The sequence below is a fragment of the Xiphophorus maculatus genome, chromosome 18 (genome assembly GCF_002775205.1).
Source record: "Xiphophorus maculatus strain JP 163 A chromosome 18, X_maculatus-5.0-male, whole genome shotgun sequence".
NCBI lineage: Eukaryota > Metazoa > Chordata > Actinopteri > Cyprinodontiformes > Poeciliidae > Xiphophorus > Xiphophorus maculatus.
This window is the reverse complement of record NC_036460.1, coordinates 24309178-24328444: the sequence shown is the minus strand read 5'-3', so window position 1 is coordinate 24328444 and position 19267 is coordinate 24309178. Positions and strand designations below refer to the sequence as shown.

Sequence of the window (19267 nt, the reverse complement as noted above, 5' to 3'; positions counted from 1 at the left end):
TGGGTTTCAGTGTTCGACAGTCCTGTGGTCAACGTGTACAAAGAGCAGGAAACTCCTGCAGCCACACGCAGAAAACTAGTTTCAAAGAAATGCGTTTCCCTTCAAACACTCTGTGAGGCATGCATATGAGTGGATTGTTCACAAAGCGGCCTAAATCCGAGTTAGTGAATACTTTACCCCTCGCCGAGATAATCCATCCTGCCCTTACAGGTGTGGCGTGTCAGGATGCTGACTGGACAGCAGGATTAGCGCCACAATGAGGCCTCTCTGAAATCTGCAGCTTTGTCACACAGCACGATGCCACAGACGTTGCAGGTTTTGAGGGAGAGCGCAATTATCATGTTCACAACCACAGACCACGTGTGGCCACACCTCCACCTGGTCACCTGAAAGACAGTCTGAGGACGGCCACCCGGACATCGGCTTCCACAATCAGTTTGCAAAACCAGACAGTGCCTTTACAAAATGTCAGAAACAGTCTTGGGGAAGCTCATTTGGATTTTTGTCATCCTCATTGGAGTCCTGACTTGAACGCACTTTGTCATTATAACCGATTTGATATGGAAAACGCTCAGGTTTGATTGAGTCTGGTACATTGGAGAGGTGTTCTCTATGCGGAGGGGTCCCGGTTTTCACTGCTCAGGCTGCAGACAGTGTGTGTGGCGTTGTGTGGGTGATGCTGATGTTATAAATGGAGTGACCCATGGCGGTGGATGACAATGATATGCTACCAACAATGAACACAGGTGTATTTTATTGACGGCATTTTGAACACACCAAGATACCCCGTTAGTTTGACCTTCACCTCATGTTGCCGCATGATGATGTACGACCCAGGATCTGGACATAGCTACTGGAAGCTGATAACATCCCAGTTCATATTTGGGATGCTCTGGATCAGTGTGTTCTACTTCCTGCCAACATCCAGCAACTTCCCACAGTCATTGGAGACGAGTGGACCAACATCCCACAGGCCACAATCAACAACCTGTCAATAGGCCAAGATGTTGTACCACATGAGGCAAATGGTGGAAACACCAAATAGTGACGGGTTTTCTTACCCTCCCAAATTCCCCACCACCCAGAATAAAAGCAAAACTGCAGAATTCAGAGTTTCCTTTTATCGTGACTAACCTAATGCACGTCTGTCATGCTGTCTAGTCTAACCAGCATCTCGATATACCACACCTGTGAGGTGGGATGGATTTTCTCCGCAACGGAAAAGTGTTCACTAGCACAGATTTGTGAACGACGTTTGAGCGACGTCTTGTGGCCTGTGAAAGCCTAGGAGTTCCCCAGAACGAGGTCGGGAGAACGATGCTGGGTTTCCCTCCTGGATGAGCTGCTCCACGGATAGATGGTCTATGCAACATTTTCATTTTGCAGCAAGTTGTGGTGTGGGTTGGTTTGGGATTCTCTGTTCAGTCACCAGAATTTTCTTTCTCTTGCTAGAAAGTTACAGTGCATTTTGTGAAACTTCTGAAGACATTTGCCAATAATCCATCACATGAAAAATAACACGGGAGAAGATAGATAGATAGATAGATAGATAGATAGATAGATAGATAGATAGATAGATAGATAGATAGATAGATAGATAGATAGATAGATAGATAGATAGATAGATAGATAGATAGATAGATAGATAGATAGATAGATAGATAGATAGATAGATAGATAGATAGATAGATAGATAGATAGATAGATAGATAGATAGATAGATAGATAGATAGATAGATAGATAGATAGATAGATAGATAGATAGATAGATAGATAGATAGATAGATAGATAGATAGATAGATAGATAGATAGATAGATAGATAGATAGATAGATTTGTTTATGCTTATTTCAAATTTTGTGAAATTTTGAGAGGAGAAGGAGACTGAGTGGGGACAATCAATTGTCTTTATTTATATAAATAAATTTATTTATCAAGTAAATCCTGTTGTTTAAGATAAGTGTAAGTAGAATTGTGTTCTTCGGTTCAAACTATATCTTTGTAAAGTGAGCTCTGAGCTGCCTACTATAATATATTATTATTTTATTTTTATAACAATCCCTCCTGCGTTTGAGGGGCCCACGCGGACAGGCCGGCTGACCTCCAGCTGGCTCTTGAGTCGTGAAATGATGCTGTTTGATGTCACATGTGATTCACTTCACCCTCACGACCCCGCATAGCGATCTTCCTGGCATGATTAATTGTTAGCCACTGGTTGTCGCTCCTTTAATAGCGCTGATGTGACCGAACAGGCAGAATTTACCAATATTACGCTGCACGGGAGATCACGTCACAATCACAGCACCAACTTAATGCAGCTCTAATTGGAAGCGCTGGTTCTCCCTGGTGATGGGTCGCTGCGCCTTCGCTCTGAATCCAGGGTGTTGTGTGTCTTTCATGACACACTGTACAGGTTGTAGTCAGAGCAGTCCCACCGTCTTATAGAATAATCGGGTTTCAAGGAGAAATCATGTGGAAATTACGTTACGTCTTGCTTGTGCGGGAATTCCCCGCTTGTTTGTATAAAACCTGGAGATGAAAGCAGCAGCTCAGTGTTACTGTTTTACCAAGTCCCATCACAGGTCTCTCTGTCTGCTCCGAAAAAATGAGACACGTTCATTTATGTAAGTCAGTGACAACCGAGTGATCAAATGCGCTTTTTAAATTGATCTATTTTATTTTTATTTTTTTTTTACTGTTCCGTTTTGGTTGTGTGGTTGCCCAAAACTTGATGCTATCGCCGGTGTTGATGTTTCTCCTGCAGGCTTTTCCAGCTGCGCCGCGCTGCCGCTGATGCTGATGCTGCTCAACTGGCGCACATCCACGGGGCTGCCGCTGCCGCCGAGCGCAAACAACAGCGCACAGTGCGCAAGTCTCTTCAGGGACCTTCTGCTGAGTGTCACGGAGGTTCTCAAAAGCGTGAGTACACTTCTTTTTTATTATTATTATTTTTTTTTTTTTTTTTTTTTACTTATTATTCAACTATAATCCCCATCAAGATTAATTTAAAAAATGTAATTAAATAAATGTACATTTTTGGATTGCAGGAAGATTTGTGTTCCAGCTTGATCAAATCCAACGAGATGCCAATGAGGAGCAGCGAAACAGTGCGGGCCTGCTCTCCCGCTTCGACTCAGGTAAATAATTAAGACATTATTGTTGTTGTTGTTGTTGTTGTTGTGTCCATGTCTCGTCTTGGCCTGCTGGTTGTGGCGGTGTCCCCAGAGCAGCTGTTTCGTGCATGGATGCGCGAAACATTTTAGAGTAAAGCGCACTGGAGTCGTAATTACAGATAATCAGAGTTAGAAGTTGTCCTCCAGCTCGCAAATTACATTAAAATAACTTTAAAATGCACTTATACGGCATTGAGAAAGAATCTGTATCACATGCGTCAAACTGAAGGTTCGTGGGCCAAATCCGGCTCGCCGTAGCTGTTTCTGTGGTCGCAGAAACAGAACTTTGTGATAACAGTTGTGTGCTTAGATATTGGGGTTTTTTTATTATTTGTATCGTACCATTTACTTAAGTGTTAAATAGTGTTTGATTTTTTTTATTAGTATTAATTGAATGCAGGGAAAGCTGTAATATTTTAACAGTCTGTTATTGGGTAGTTGCATGAACAGCTTCTGCCATATCCGGCCCTTCCATTCGAAATGAAAATGAGTTTATTATTAGACCAAATAAGAAAACAACTAATAAAATAAACAACACGGCAATTCTTTGTTACTTAATACCGTTCAGCATTAAAAGACTGGATAAATAAGTTTCGGAATCAGTTTCTACCAAATGTCTTGCATTACAATAAAAACAGACACATGAAGCTGGTTTCAGCTTTGTTTACAGTTTCCATTGATACTGTGGTATCTGTGTTGACCAGGAATGTAAACTCCACAACAGCAACAACAAAACCTCAAGAAACTTGTACTTTCCCCTCAGAACTCCGGCTGCGGGATGCTGAGCAATTCGTCCTCCAATTCGTCCTTCAGTGAGGTACGTTGTTGCTGCGAGTCGCTTTTAAAAGGTTGATTTTTGGACTCAATAAAGTAAACCTTAAAGTCACGTTTTCTTTTGTTATTCTCATCCTGACAGAATGAGTGTGTGATGAACATCATGAGGGATTTGGCCTTCTACCATACCGCCATTGAAACGTACCTCAAGTCCCCACTCCACAGGCCAGAGACGGAAATTCCACTTCTGAGTCCGACTCTGGGAATCCTTCGGGACCTGAGGAAGGTCAGTGAGAGCTGCTGGACATGTGATGCTGAAGGAATCGGTAGGGAAATTTGGAAAATGGAAGTTGCATGATAAAATCTTTTTCTTGGTTTGCACAGAACTGCTCCTCGATGGAAACAGGAGAGCACAACTCTTCTGAGGTATTTTTTTTTCTAGTCTTTTTGTGTTTGTTCCCCATTTACACCACTGTTTATTTTTGGTTTTGTTTTTCATCTAATCCTTACAGGGAGATTAGTGTTTTCCTGTAATTATTTTTAATGGGGCATTTCTGTTGTTAGCACGATGGTCATTCTTCCGTCTGTCCTGCATTTAGGACGCGCCCGGTCGGTGGGGAAACGCCTCCTACGTGAACCGACAGAAGATGTGTAAGATGATGAGAGGCTTCCACGTTCGCGCCGTCACCATCAACCGAGCCGTGGGCTACATCTCCTCGGGGGACCACAGGAAGTAGACACACCGAAGCTTCCTGTCTTCCCTCCATATGATTCACCGCACCAAACCCGCAACTGTCCCTCGCTGTCGTCACAAGCTACTGAACGTGTGGTGCTTAGCGCCAAACGAAGCTGCTCAGGCATAAGCTATCCGTGGACCCTCTTCTCTTTGTAAGAGCCAAGGGTCCGCCAGTCTGTTAAGAACGGTCATATTGGCCCGGTGTCAGTTTATGAATGTATTCCAGTATTCGATTTAATTTATTTATTTATTATTTATTTGTATTAACTTATTACAGTATTATTACAGTGAACCCTTTTTTTTTTTTTTACAATTATTATACAATAAAATGCTCCATAATACATTGAAACCAAAGAACAAAACTTTTTTACAGGCCCAAGCATTTGTCTAACAAATAAAAGGTACTGTGTAAAAAAAAAAAATTTTTTTTTTTTTACAAATAACTACTGTACTGTAAAATAATAATTTTAATACAAACTGAAGGTGGATTCCAGTGCACGAATTGCGGAGATCAGCGCCGCCCCACCGCGACCTGAGTCATTGGATTAGAAAATAAAAAAATATTATGAAAAAAAACAAAGTACAGTAGGACAAATAGTGACCCACGTGTATTTCACTGCTCTTCTGACTGAGCCGCTGCAGCCTGACTCCGCTCGAACATAGTTATCGGTAGTTGTTGTCGCGCTCTTTTCTTCTGGGCAAAAAGATTCTTATAATTCATCGATTATGTTAAAATTGGCAAGCTGTTTTACGTACATGTACATATTAAACCGCAACGTTGTTGACACACAGGTAGAGAAGAAGCGGAGAGACCGTTTAGCCAATCAGAATGCAGAACACAACGCACGATGCAAATCCGCGAAGCAGCGAGACGGTGAAAGGTGAACCGCGATATAGCGACGGTTCACTGTATTTCATCTTTAGCTCTTTTGTACCAGTGTTTACACATAGGAGAATAACATTATTTCAGATTAGTTAACTAAAACAGCAGTGTTTACAGTAGTGTTTACTTTTTCTAATTAACAGTTATTGCAAATCTGTCCGTTAGATTTTCCAAATGAAGTTTCCAAAATGTGCTCAGACTTTGCCAGTGTGGTTTAGCTGCACTGGCAAAACGAAAACTCACAGCCTAAAAATGTTGTTTTTAGACCGTCGCCTAATGAATACATCAGACAGGTTTATTTTACAAATACAACATATTTATTCTTGTCTGGTACACAATAGAAAACCTATTACATGCAGTTAAATAGGTGTATAAAATTTGACCACGAGTAAAAAAAATAAATTGTAATAGATAAAACGATATATAAAGAACATGGTGAACATAAATGGTAATTAGATCCAATTTCTGCATAGCACTTTTTCAATTATACTGACCACACAAACCACTTTACACACCCAGATTCACCCAATTGCATTCATCTTTCCACTGAGTCACACTCACATGATGAGTAAACGATGGCATAATTCACCTCAAGAATATGAATCTGTTTTAATGCTGCTTTACTAAATATTCTACAGGATTTGACCTAAAATGGTAAACACACATTCATACACTGTCCAGCAGCTTCACAAGGGGAACCTTCATGAACATGTCACAGGACACAGAGAGTCCAAGTGATTTTGTCCATACCGCCTTTCTGGTATTTTCTTTTACAGACTATTACAAATTTTAGTTGTGAACGATAAGAAAAATGAAGAAACTTTAACAAAAATGGGGATTGCACCGCCTCGAGCAATAAAAAGCACAAGAAGATAAAAAGGGCAGGACACATCATTCACAAGAACAATCAAATGAAGTCAGATCTAATTGGTTTTACATACTCAGTTCATTTGGTATAAAATGTTCCTCTTTCAACTTGGAGGGAAAAAGAAATCTTTTCCATAGCATAATTCTGGTAAACAATTTCAATCCATTCATCGATAGTGGGTGGATCTGGTTTTAGCCATTTCCTTGTGATGGCTTTCTTACTATAGCCAGCAGTTTTTTGTCTTTATTGGTCCATGTGTCCAACTGTAGCTTGCCCAAGTACAACATAGAAGTGGTCGGCTCCTTTAGATCCACAAAGTCTCCAGCAGGCGTCCCCGTTTCTTTGATATCGTCTCTGAGTGGGTGTAACTGAATCCATTTTTATGGATTTTCTTATTCGTCCATGCGTTCATCGTCTGCCGTCATTAAATCTGAAAGCAGACGCAACAGAAAAGAAAACAACATTTAATCATTTGGCTTTAGCTGCTGGGAGGGGCAAAAGATACATGTCTCTTTTCAATATTTTGTGGACATTTGTTAAATATTTTGTACACTGACTTGGACTTTTGCTGGAGGAATAAACAACAAAAGTATGAATTGGATAGATAAATAATCCAATATTAGGCTAAAGTAAATGAGAGGGGGCAGAGAAGGAGGGCAACACTGGGAAAGCTGTAAACATGGCAGCATAATAATTCATCATATTACAGCAACAATAATTTACCACTGGAATATTATGAATTTTTGAGCAGACTTTGCACAATGCATTGCTGCAAACAGATTAAATGCCTCAACACTAATAATAAATAAGTCAAAGTTTAAAGTACAACTTTGAAACCTTTAGAAAACTGTAGTGGAGGAAATCTGTAGACCGTACCTTGCAGAATGTCGCGAACTTACGTGGACAACTTATCCATATCTTTCAAACTTTCCAACAGGGCAGACGCAGTAGCTTCTCCTTGCCTCCTTCTGTTCTTCCACATTACCAGCATCCTATGCTTCTGCATGGTCACATCATTCTCTTTCTCCAGGATGTCATCCAGATCTTTGCTCAGTAAGTCTAAGTAGATGGCTGCCTCCTTCCACTCTGACCCAAACTTACTGGCGACCCGCAGGAGCTGCTTCTCTGACAGGTCCTGACCCCGATGGCTCTTTGCTCTCAATTCATCTGGAAAAATGACACAAGTTAACTAGAAAATCTTTGTTTAGTAACTAAATCCATCTTTTGTCCAGTAAGTCATCAAAAGATGAACACCGTAAGGACACTCTCACCGTCACCTGTGGGACAGAGATGTGAATGTTAGTAACACGACAAAACCTGAAAAATATGATGGAAAATCTGTCTAACTAAAAGCTAAACAGAAGCATACATCTGGCTCTTTTCCTTGGGTTTTCTTTTAATGCAGCTTGCCAGTCGTCTGGAGAAAAAGAAAAAGAAAAGAAAATGACTGACATCATCCATGTTCTAAAAAAATCAAACTACAAACCAGCATAAAATCCCTATGGGCAATTTAACGTTGCTGTGTGATTGGTAACCCTTTTGGCCACAATGAAATATGAGTAAAAAGTAGAAACTTAAGACATTTTTAGGAGGGATGAAATCATTGGTCAGATGTAAAATGTCATGTAGATCAAAAAAGGGACATACAAGTAGAAATTGATTAAGTTTATTTTTGTAAAACTTGATGAGATTTATTTTTGTAACTTTTGTTTTTTTTTAATTGTATGTTGATAAAATTGCTTTAGCAGCAATGGACAAATAGAAAAATGACAAATACCCATTTCAAGGGTAAAACAAGTAAACTAGCATCAGAGGAGCTGTGGCAATAAACACCACATTTTAAGTTACTTAAAAATAAAGAATGTAGTTACATGTGCTGTCTGTATTGTTAACAAGATAATGAATACGACATAAATATGTCCTGGAAAATATACTAATGTATTTAACAGAATAAGTCAAAAAATAAGTCATAAACCACAGTCCTGTAAGATTCCTTTCAATGTCAAAGTGTGGAACTCCTCTTTAGTTAAATTCACTGGTACCTGCTCTGATGGCGGCAGACCAGACGACCTCATCCGTTCTCCTCTTTCGTAGAGACCATTCAAACGGAGGCTGCTTGTCAAAGAAGACCTCGAAAAAGCCTTTTACCGCTATCTCAGCTAGTGTAAATTCCAGCTCCTGCAAAAAGACAGGGAAATTTATTCTTGCTGTTGTAACAAAAGTTACAGCAAGATAAAAATAAGTCCTGCAGATATATTGACAAAAGATATTCCAAGATCGTCTAGTTCCACAAAAGTCCTGCACACAACTTGATGCTTTAGTAATTTTACACTTGGGAGCATGAGCCAATCCTAATGACGCTCATAATTCATGAACATGGAGGTATGCACACCTGAGGTCTGACCACTCCCACCGGCTCACTCGAAAAGCGAAATATCCCCTCAACCAGTCTGCACATGGAGGATTTAGTCACCCTGACGTATTTATTTTGGTAGCTCTGAACCTGTTCGCATACATCCTGAATGTAAACAGTAAAGCAGGATGAAAAACAAAGTAGAGGGTTAATCGGGTTCCTGGAAACAACAACCAGGAGAATTAAAATGAAAACACGATGACGGCAGAAATGGGAAAACTAACTGCAACATATTTAAAGAACTGGCATCTTTCATTTTGTGTCGTTATTCACCAGCTGGATCCTCCCAGACCCACATGTTCCTGCAACCACAGTCACACTTCCAGAATGGCATCACGGCTGATTTTTGGTTGGTTTTAAATATAAACATTCACTTATTTCCTCCTGCTCAATGTTACTATCAGATATTCATGTATCTAATAAAAGCAGTGACCACGGTGATATAAAACAATAGAAATGCGAACCGTGATAATGTCAAAACCACAATGGAAGCAAACACGGGCAGAAGTGAAAGTTACTTTGGGCTCTAATTCTGTTCTTACTGTTTCCTCACGGTTTCAAAAGTGAGGCATTTTGCTGGAGTTTTAATCATGAACATTTGAGCTGATTTCATGTCTGCAATGATCATTATTTCATGAATGGAATATTTCTCTGTGTGAGGATGGAGTTTGTTTTTGTGTGCACACTAGTGGAAACAAATAACTTCAAATAGACTAATTGCTTCTTATAATTAGAAACAATTGTGTTTGTTTGGGGGGAAATTAGTGAAATATTTACTCTGTATTGAAAACTGTCAGAGAGAAAAGTTAATGCTATAAGGCTACATGTTGAAAACACGCCTACTCTAAAGTGTCTGACTTTAAAAAACAAAAACAGTTTTCCCTTCAGTCAGTAAACAGCAAAAATCACAAAACCAATGTCAGTTAAAACTTCACAGAAATCACTCAGTTTCCATAACGATACCAAGGTAAATAATACCTACTTTAATGGCAGAGACGTTATTTAGGACCAGGTACACATGGAAGATGTTGTTGGTGTTCATCTGTTTGTAGATCATAACCATGCCATGATATTCAGCCTGTTCATCAGCTGGAATGATGGGACACACGGGGGACAGGGACCTCACGCTCCACTTAACGTGGCTACCTGAGTAGCCTGAAGGTGGCTCAATGAAAGCCTCACTGAAATCCTCATCGACAACATGCAAGATCTTGAATGACACGGCATTGTCAAGAGTCTCTAGAAAATATCAGACATGAAAGTTTTATGGCGACTCTTTTAGAAGATGCTCAATATTAAAGACATTAATTGCTCTTACGGCCTAAGCAAACAGAGTGGGGGAGGTGGATGGATGTGAGCACAGACGCCTCCTTGTTGACAGCGTCGATGTCGAAGATTGGTCCAGCAAATTTCCAGGAGTTGGGTAAGAACGAGCCAAACTTGGACCAGGATAAGACCGAATACCGCACCAGAACCGACTCGCTTGCTTCAAAAACCAGACCGGTGACCGAACACTCGTATGAGCCTTCTCCTTCCAGCTGCATTCTTTAAACACAGACACACAGTGTGAGTGACGGCACTGATTAACGGGTACATTTCTACCGCATAGACGGTGTGTCTCACTCACTGGAAACGTCCGTTTGAAATCCTCTGGGGAGTAACAAGCTTTGTGCCGTGGGTCTGTGGAGAGAACATCCAGTAATTTATTTGCACAATTATAAATATTAACAGTAAAATAAAGATGGATGAGAGAGGGAAAAATTAGGCTTCTTAATTTATTTGCAAGTTGGAGTGAAATTACAATCAGGTTTCAGACCTCACCTGAGTGATGCTTTTACATTTTTCACAGCAGAACTTGAATGTGTGAGCTGTAAAAATAAACATTTTTTTTTTAAAACCAAGCAGTGATCCTTTAGAAAAAGTTCAGATGATACAGAAGAGGTTTAGAGCCACTGAAAACAAAAAAAGAAACTAAACGTTCCAGTGGCCCTAATTGTCTTATCTACAAACATTATATCATTGGATGAGCAAAATCTACTTTGGTTTGTTTTATGACCTGTAGAAATCACTATGATCAAAATGAATCGGTTTAGTTTGGCTGTCTATTTCTGCAACAAAAAGAAACCGCTAGGGACTTCCTTATGCTGTCAAAGAATTTGAGTTTGTTAAAGAAAAAGTTTGCAAACAATTTTGCTTGTTAATTTGTTTTAGTTTGGATTTATATTTCAGAAAAACACATATAGACAAATGCATATAAAAATGTATTCAGTGACGGTACCAAACAGATTTTTGTGCAAGTATACAAAATACCAGTGAAAACGTGCAAAAACAAATTTTTCATTTTTGTTTTCCATTTGATGGTTTGTTTTGTTTTGTTTTTTGGGTCGGGCACAAGCCCATCTGCCTATATGTACTAAGTTTGACTGCAGCCAAGCGGCAGGTTAAACATCCTGCTTGATCACATGATTTGCTGCTCGTCTCTTCACCACATTGGAGGAAAAGGAAGAAAAAAATATATCAGAAGCGTTATTATAACCCACAATAACTTCAAACTGGTTTTAAAACTTCCCATTAGGCACCACAAATGAGGAATGTGTTCCAATGGTGTGATCAGGTAGTTTAAAGTGTGTTTCTCACCAGACTCTTCATCTTCCTCCTCCTGCTCATCTTCTTCATCCTCCTCTCGCTCCTCCTGCTCCTCCTTCTCGTGTGAGCTGACCTTAGTGGATGTTCCTGTTTGTTCAATAAATTGACATGTAGCAGACAATTAAATAGTTTAATCTAATCCAAGCATTAAACCTTCAAAGTGATGTGATATTTGTGCTTACCATAGCTACAGCCCTCACTTTCTGAGAATGCATCTGTAACTGTGTCTATACAAATAAGATGCAATTATTATACGTTTTCAACATTAGAAAAAAAATTAAATATTTCAAGAAAAGTATATGTGATCACCCCAATAATAAAGAATCTCTGTTAAATCTCAATTAAAGCTGTTATACTGTATTTTTGCTTAAGCCATCAGTAAAGCTGCACAATACAATCACAATTTGTGTTAATCTAGTGTGTTGTCATGACAGAGCAGATAGACTAGAGCCATTTCTAAATTATGTAGAAAGAAGTGAAGCGAGAGGCAGAGTATTGCAAAAAAAAAAAACGATTTATTATAAATGTTAGTAAGTTCTGTAGTTTAGATGAAGAAAAGCATTTGCCCTCTGATGAAAGAAGATGAGCAGCTAAAAGGACACAAAGAAGGAGTGACTGAAAATTACCTTACCTTTGTCTTCCTTCACCAAGACACTCATTTTTCTGAAAGATAAAGACACAACCCCAGTGGAAAAAGTGTAGTGAGTATATTAAAATTTTGATATATTTTACTATATTTTGAGTCAGACTCGTATTAAGTAAATTTAAGCAATTATAAATACAAGCTTAAAAGCATGTATTTGTAAAATCCACTACTTTGAAACAACTTCATTTTGTCGACAGCTGTATTTTCTAGTTTTACAAAAGCACTGAAATAATCCCACTTCAAGTTCAGTTTCTAGGACAGGAAATAGTAGTAGATTTGTTTTGGGGGCATTTTAGGACGACGTGCTCCACCAGAGATCTCACTGCATCGCACTGTTCATAAGAAGTTGTGTCGTTCAAACACGTTGAATCCATCTTCTGTAAAACTTCAGACTACAATTTCCCCAAAACGCTGCATGCAAAGTTACTCCCAAGTATTTCTCATTGCAACGCCTGAGTGAGACCTCTGATAGATGATGAGCGCTAGCGGCATGGCTGAAATACTAATATATCTAATGGAACCGTTTACATTCGTCACTGCTGTGATTTCTACTGACTTATCACTTGAACAAGCTTATTCACATGCGATTTTAATTTAATTTCTTATTTAACTGAAACACTGCAATTGCAAATTATAGAAATGCAGCTAATGTGAAGCTGTTCTTTAATTACATATTTTTTTAAAAAGACAAATAAACATGTTGCATGATGTTGAAGGTAAGTAAAATAGGATATATCATTTTAACCATATTAATCTAATTACTGGGCATTTTTCTAAGCCTAGGATTGAAGCGAGTTGTTGATAAAGTAGGAGTTTCAACAAGATGCACCTTACCTGATTCCTGTTAAGGGGTAAAAATGCTTTGTCAGTGTGTTTCTAGTCATCTCTGACATCATTTGTTGATCAAAAGAGTATTGTTGTGTCTCCTGTTGGGACGAAACAATTAAAAAAAGATTGTAAGATTAAATCAGCATCAATCAGTAACAAGCTATTTTTCTGCTTATCTGTAGTGATTATATTTAAGCTAATATTTTAAAAATATATATATATATTTTTTAAACTCACACTCAACATTTCTTGCTTACCATTTCTATCTTCTCAAAAAGTCCATAAATATCTTCCTGATACGACTCTGGACTGAAAACCTCCACAATGTTCTGGATGAGGAGAGACCCACGATCTCGTTGTCTGTACGACACATTGTCTGAAGGAAGATGAGCAGGGAATAAAAAGCAATGAAGTTACAACCACTACAATAAGTTCATCTAAAGTGTCGCTTTCAACCCACCAGGAATACAAGATGAAAGGTAAATGAAGTCTTTTTCCAAAATTAAATGATGAAGCATGTCTGCTGCATGGTTCTCAGATTGTAGAACATAACCTGCACTGTGTCCTGAAGCATAAAAAAGGCAAACAGGTGAGACCATTATATTAACTCACAGTGAGCTTTAGTATCTGCAGCAGCAGATTTGAATCACCTCCTCTGCAGGCCTGAATGATGATGACCTTTGGTTTATCTCTTAGCTCTGGACAACTCTTGGAGCCCAAGTGTTTGAAAATGTTGTTGATTGGAAATTCATCTGGTTTGTCCTCTTTCCAGTCAACCCCAAGAATTTTCCCCAGCTTCCCATGAGACATGAGAACCACAAACACACTGTCAGTGTGTTTTAGTTTGGGATGTTTAGTGAAGTCAATTAAAGCCTCATCAATCGCCTGAAAGAAGACAGAAAATCATGTCACCAGTTATTAAATTAAATAATCAATCAGATGAGAATCTGTTTCATTTAGTCTCTCATCTAGAATAAAGTACCTTTCCAGTGAGGTTTGTGTATTTCACCACCTCATACCCCAGATATGAAAGCAGTCTCTCCATGTTCTCCTCGTCTTTCTCTGCTCCCCTTCTGTTCATTGATTCCTCAGAAAACTTGATATTAGTGATCAGCAGAGCTACGCGGTTCTTCAAGGAAGTTTGGGTCACAGGATAGACCTGAGAGACGAATAAAGAGCCAAGGGAGACAAAAGTGTAAATGTTTTAACTGCTGAATGTGAGATTGATTAATTTTGTTTACACACATGGTATGCATAAGATGATTCTCTTCCATTAAATTCACTAACGTGTTGCTAAAGTTCAACCTGATCTATTAAACTAAGGATATTTTATAACTTAATTTAATTACTGACCTCTGGGTTAGTCCTTATGGTTTTCAAGAAGTCTTCCACAGTTGGCACAGATGGAGTTAATTGGACTAAAAAAATAAATATAGTTTTTTTAATAGCTTGAATGTTAGTTGAAAACTTTCTTTTCGCAACTATATTCAATGTGGACTAACGAAGGACTCAGGACATGTTTTTCTTACCTGTAGGATTATTAATATATAACTGAAGCTTTTTTCTGTTTTAGCAAAATAAACAGAGTCTTTAAGAAGTTGAATATAGACATTGAGGGTTCTGGGTAGGGATGCATGCATTGGTAAAGGGGGGAAAAAGTCAGGACAACTCCTGACCGACTGGGGGCCCTCCACAAAATAGTTTTGTTTTTGTTTTTTTTCTTCATGGAAATAGAAAAAAACTGGAGCCTTGTCAATTACAAATTAAACTTTATCGTGTTTTTTAAAACTGTTTTTATCAATAACAAATAAATGTTAGCACTCCCAGACCAAAACGCAAACATTCAAATTTACACTGAACCCTCCTTTGAATCTGCATGAAATGGTTCCTTCCTGCTTAGCGGCGACGGTGTTCAGCAGCAGTCAGTAGAAGAGGAAAACGACTGTGGCAGTTACTATGTCATAATAAAGTCAAGTTTTCAAAAGGAGAAAGAAAAAAGACAAGAGTGTCGATTTGTAGCCCAGTTTTTCTCCAAGAGAGCGGGGTTGACTGTGTGAGATTATCACACACAGTCACACACAGAGTTGAGCCTGTTTTCATTCAGTGTCATCAACAGAAAGAGAAAAAGGCTGGAAGAAACGATAAAGCCGATAATTAAAATGATGTCGATAGTTTTCATTTATTGTACGACTAATTGATTTATCGTTTATGACTCGGTCACAGACCCCTGTGACCGAGTCATGGCTGGACTGGGACCAAAAGAAATGGTGGTCCACCATGATTATTTATATATGTGGAGGCATGCAACACACCAGAGCATTAAGCTTCAGCTTTACATGTTTTGTCGTTACAAATAACAAAAAAAAAAAAAAAGAACAGAAATAAAAGACATCAGCTTACAATGAGGAGAGCAACCGTGTTTAAAGAATTGGTTTGCTCTTTCTTAAGTGAAAGTGGATGTCAAAGGAGCACCGCTAGAGATGCCTTTTAAGTGTTTTCTCAAATAGACAGTTTATAATGTCATATATCCATGTAAGACAAAGAGCTACTCATCAAAGCATCAGCTTAAATATGAAAAACTGAGTTTAACTTGTTATTTTTTTGGTTACCTTCCAATGATAAATAATCCATTTCGGCTGAGCAATGTTTCACTAAACATGAAAATAATAACTGCAAGCTGTAACACCTGCAAACTGGAACTTTATGGCAGGGTACAATAACACTAAGTTTGACACAAAGTCTACTTGAACTGGAATATAATCCTGAACCACCCAGCCGTTCGCCAGTCTCACCCCAGAATAAAACCTACAAACACCCCAACATTTGGACCAGAACACATAAGATGTTAATCTCCCAAAGCCCAACAATGCACTGAAGGCCCTTCGGCCGGGGTCAGGCATTGGCGCACCGGACGAAAAGCCTTGCTGAGCTTGTGTCTATTAGGTAATATTTCTATATAAACCCTCAAAGATTTAGGGATTGAAGATTTGATTGTGCTAAACTTTTGAGTTTACAAGAATGCTATACTTCTTAATAAAGAAAAATCCATCAATTTTTATGCTTTTTAAACTAACATTTTTTCCTCTTACCTGACAGACCAGGTTGATCACTGGACAGACCCAACTCACTGTGAAGAACTGGGTCTATGTTCTGTAGGTGATAAATCAGCCTTGTGCTGGCTCTTTCTCCTTTTCTGATCACATAGTCAATGAGACTACGTGCCTGATCGGCCCTACTATACCTTCCCTCACATATTATATCCTCTTCTTCTCCATTCAAAACATGGTCTTTTAAAAGGAGGTCCACGAGACGACGAAGTACATGTCTGGACACCTTGTACACAAATCGATATTTCACTTTCTGAAGTACCAAACCTGTAATTGCAAAGACATGGGAAAAAATAGTCATCATCATTATTTAAATACTGTTATTGAGTCAAAAAAAACTGAGTATCCTATTCTCTAATCCTAAAACTGTACTGCAGTGAAAGCTGTTACAGTTTGCAGTATCAGAAGATTACTGGCTTTTTCAGTAAAAAGTCATTGACGTAGCTTAGGTTGCATTACTAGACATTTCCATTTTAACGTTTTTATATGCATTTTATTACTTATAAGATTTCTAGTTTAAACATTCGATAGCAAGGTTGTGCCGGACCAGATGAATTATGTTTTTTAAACTTTTGGTAATTTTCCAATCTTAAATCATTAGATTTAAAAAAATAGTACATTAATTCTTAAATAGATCTATGATATCTGATTAAGAAAATTTACTGCTCATCAAACAAAATGCAGGTGGTGCAAACAGATGTGGCAACGGTGAATTGGCTAATAGAAAAAATTTTTAAAAAATATGCAAATTGGGGCTAAAGCATATGAGTTAGTGTGGGCATGGATGTATGTATGCATATACTTAGACATATGCAAATCCAGATAAAATGCATTTTTTTTGATAGAATCAGATGGAATGCATGTATGATTGAATTGGAATGATTTCGGTAAAGTTCCTCGAGATGACATTTAAGTAAATTTGAAAAGAAATTTGTTCTTTCAAAGTCCATTGGTCAGAACAAAGATAAATAGAAACAGGTGAGGAGAAAACGGGGTATTGAATAACGAAACAGGCAAGCATAAAGAAAAAGGAAAGTTTTGTAAATCATCTTTATTAAAATGTAAAGTAAATATTTGTATTTTTAGGAAACAGTTCTTAACATTGTCTTTTTGTATGCAACACAGGCATCCACTGGAAATCACAAAACCACTAACGAGGGCTGAGGCAGTGGAACAAACTGAACATTGGCCAAAAGGAGGAGAGGTAAGAGAATTTAAACTGGCTGAAACAATATGAGTGTCAAAACGTAATCATGCACAAAAAAATAAAATAATAATTCAAGTGATTCATAACCGAATGTCTCTTTTTGCAGTGAGAGAGAAGAGCTTCTCATGTAACTCTGAGCAGAAATAGATGTTCATATTTCTAAAGCCAAAGAAAAGCTGTGACATAAAAATGTTTAAAAGGTTGAAGTTGAGCATTCTTTTCATGGTTTTAACTAGGACTAGTCCTAATAACAAGCACTTGCCTGTTTTTACTTTTCTTTTCATTCTGGTCAAATTATTTATCCAATAAAATAGAGTAATCTCGTCCCCCTTTGAAGTGTCCAGGTGTTGCAGCTGGAGCAGATCCAGTGTGATCCAGATGCATCAGCCACTGGCTCAAACAGCCCGTTACAGAAGTTTTACAAATCAGATCAATGTTTCACAAACTTGCTTTTAAATAGTCTGCTATTAGCTGACAATAATCTAGACCAGGTTTGAAGAATCTGGGTGTTATAGTTTTTTTTAACTAAAGTAGATTAAAAATGTTGAAGGTAGTGGCAAAATTGGGTGGAGTCGCCCTTAAATAACTCAAAGGATCCGAAAAAATATATCCCACAGATGGCGCCTCTCGCCCGGACCGGCAGCTGGAGATGAGCACCAGAACCCGTCCCGAAAGAAAATGGACGGCTGGATGTTTTACGCTTGTCCCCGGATTCAGAGAAAAGCGTAACCAACATCAAAATCCGTGTTTTTGTGTACAAATTTGACGAATAAAGTTTATTCTAATTCTGAATACAACACAGGATAAGTACCATCTTTAAATTTCAAAGTTGGTTCTCTGACCTGTCATTGTTCGACTCTGAAGTTTCCAAACTTCGTCCGGCAAAAACAAAACGAAGAAAATACACAACTGGAAAGCTTTCAGGATGTGCGTGACGCACCCAATGAGGCGTTGGTGAATTTCTGATGTCACTTCCTGTAGACGTTGAGTCCATTAGAAGGGAGGCGTCAGCGCGGTCGCCATATTGCCAGTGGGATGTTGTTCTGGAAAACCAATGCAAGTATTTTCATACAGATGATTATATGAAGTTATAGAAAGTTTCGCTAAAAATAATGACGATTGCTGAGAGAAAAACATTAAACTGACCTCAATTTAATAACGATTATGCTGTATTTATTATTAGTATTATTAAGTAATGGTAAAGGATTGAAAGTTTTACCTATAAGCTGACAATTTTTCAAAGAATTTGAATGATAAGCAAAAAATATATATATATATTTTCACAGTTAGTGGTTGGGTGAATCCAACACTGTTTACTCTTTTTAAATCATGACAACAGAAATTTTAAGATAAACAGGAGAAATAATTTTACATTGGTAAATGTTAAATTTACTAACGTTAGTAAACTCTTTCTTAACAAAAGAGAGAGTTTAAAATTTAATATTGAGTGTATTTTACCGAAATTTGCAGTGGAGGATACATTCATTGATACCTCTCTTGTTTTAACAGAAAACTGTCCCAAAATATCTGCTATGCGTTAGAGCTGTCACTCTTGGAAGAGATTTAACAGGCAAAAAAATAAAAAAAAGGCCAAATCACACCTTCCAGATGAGCATCAACTAGAAACTGCGTGTCAACTAGAATCAACTTTTTTTTTTTCCTTCCACACCACACCTTTCAGTGTAACAATATTTTACTGATGTTTGCAGTAGTTGCAGGATACATCCATTAATAAATGGCTTAATACATAAAACCTCTTCAGTTTTAGCAGAAAACTGACCAAAAACATCTCTCTTATGTAGTAGCCAGAGCTGTCACTCTTTTAACAGATTTAACAGGAAAAGAACAAATAAAAAGGTCAAATCACACCTTTCACATGAGAATCAACTACAAAACAAGAAAACTGTACCAAATGAATTCTCATTTGGTACATTGTCCCAATTTTATTTTATTTTTTTAGAAACAGGGCTATAATCACACAAAATA

The 19267-nt window shown here is 38.1% G+C and overlaps 2 protein-coding genes across 2 annotated transcripts; one reads left to right on the top strand and one right to left on the bottom strand.

Annotated features, from left to right (window-relative positions):
- Window positions 1-1856: 1856 nt before the first annotated feature.
- LOC111612051 (interleukin-12 subunit alpha-like) lies at window positions 1857-4965 on the top strand. The gene is made up of 6 exons (XM_023351869.1): window positions 1857-2919; window positions 3048-3137; window positions 3937-3990; window positions 4090-4233; window positions 4332-4373; window positions 4547-4965. Exons 1-6 carry the CDS (start codon window positions 2794-2796, stop codon window positions 4682-4684), a joined length of 594 nt encoding a protein of 197 aa, XP_023207637.1. The 5' UTR covers window positions 1857-2793; the 3' UTR covers window positions 4685-4965.
- An 895-nt stretch (window positions 4966-5860) lies between these two features.
- Window positions 5861-18232, bottom strand: LOC102218041. The gene is made up of 21 exons (XM_023351712.1): window positions 18124-18232; window positions 16057-16341; window positions 14321-14385; window positions 13950-14126; window positions 13618-13852; window positions 13428-13532; window positions 13225-13343; window positions 12974-13065; window positions 12125-12156; window positions 11676-11720; window positions 11485-11580; window positions 10669-10715; window positions 10475-10527; window positions 10166-10392; window positions 9830-10086; window positions 8827-8952; window positions 8477-8612; window positions 7804-7851; window positions 7706-7711; window positions 7334-7601; window positions 5861-6864 (listed from the first exon to the last, which is right to left on the bottom strand). Exons 1-21 carry the CDS (start codon window positions 18128-18130, stop codon window positions 6843-6845), a joined length of 2448 nt encoding a protein of 815 aa, XP_023207480.1. The 5' UTR covers window positions 18131-18232; the 3' UTR covers window positions 5861-6842.
- Window positions 18233-19267: the final 1035 nt, after the last annotated feature.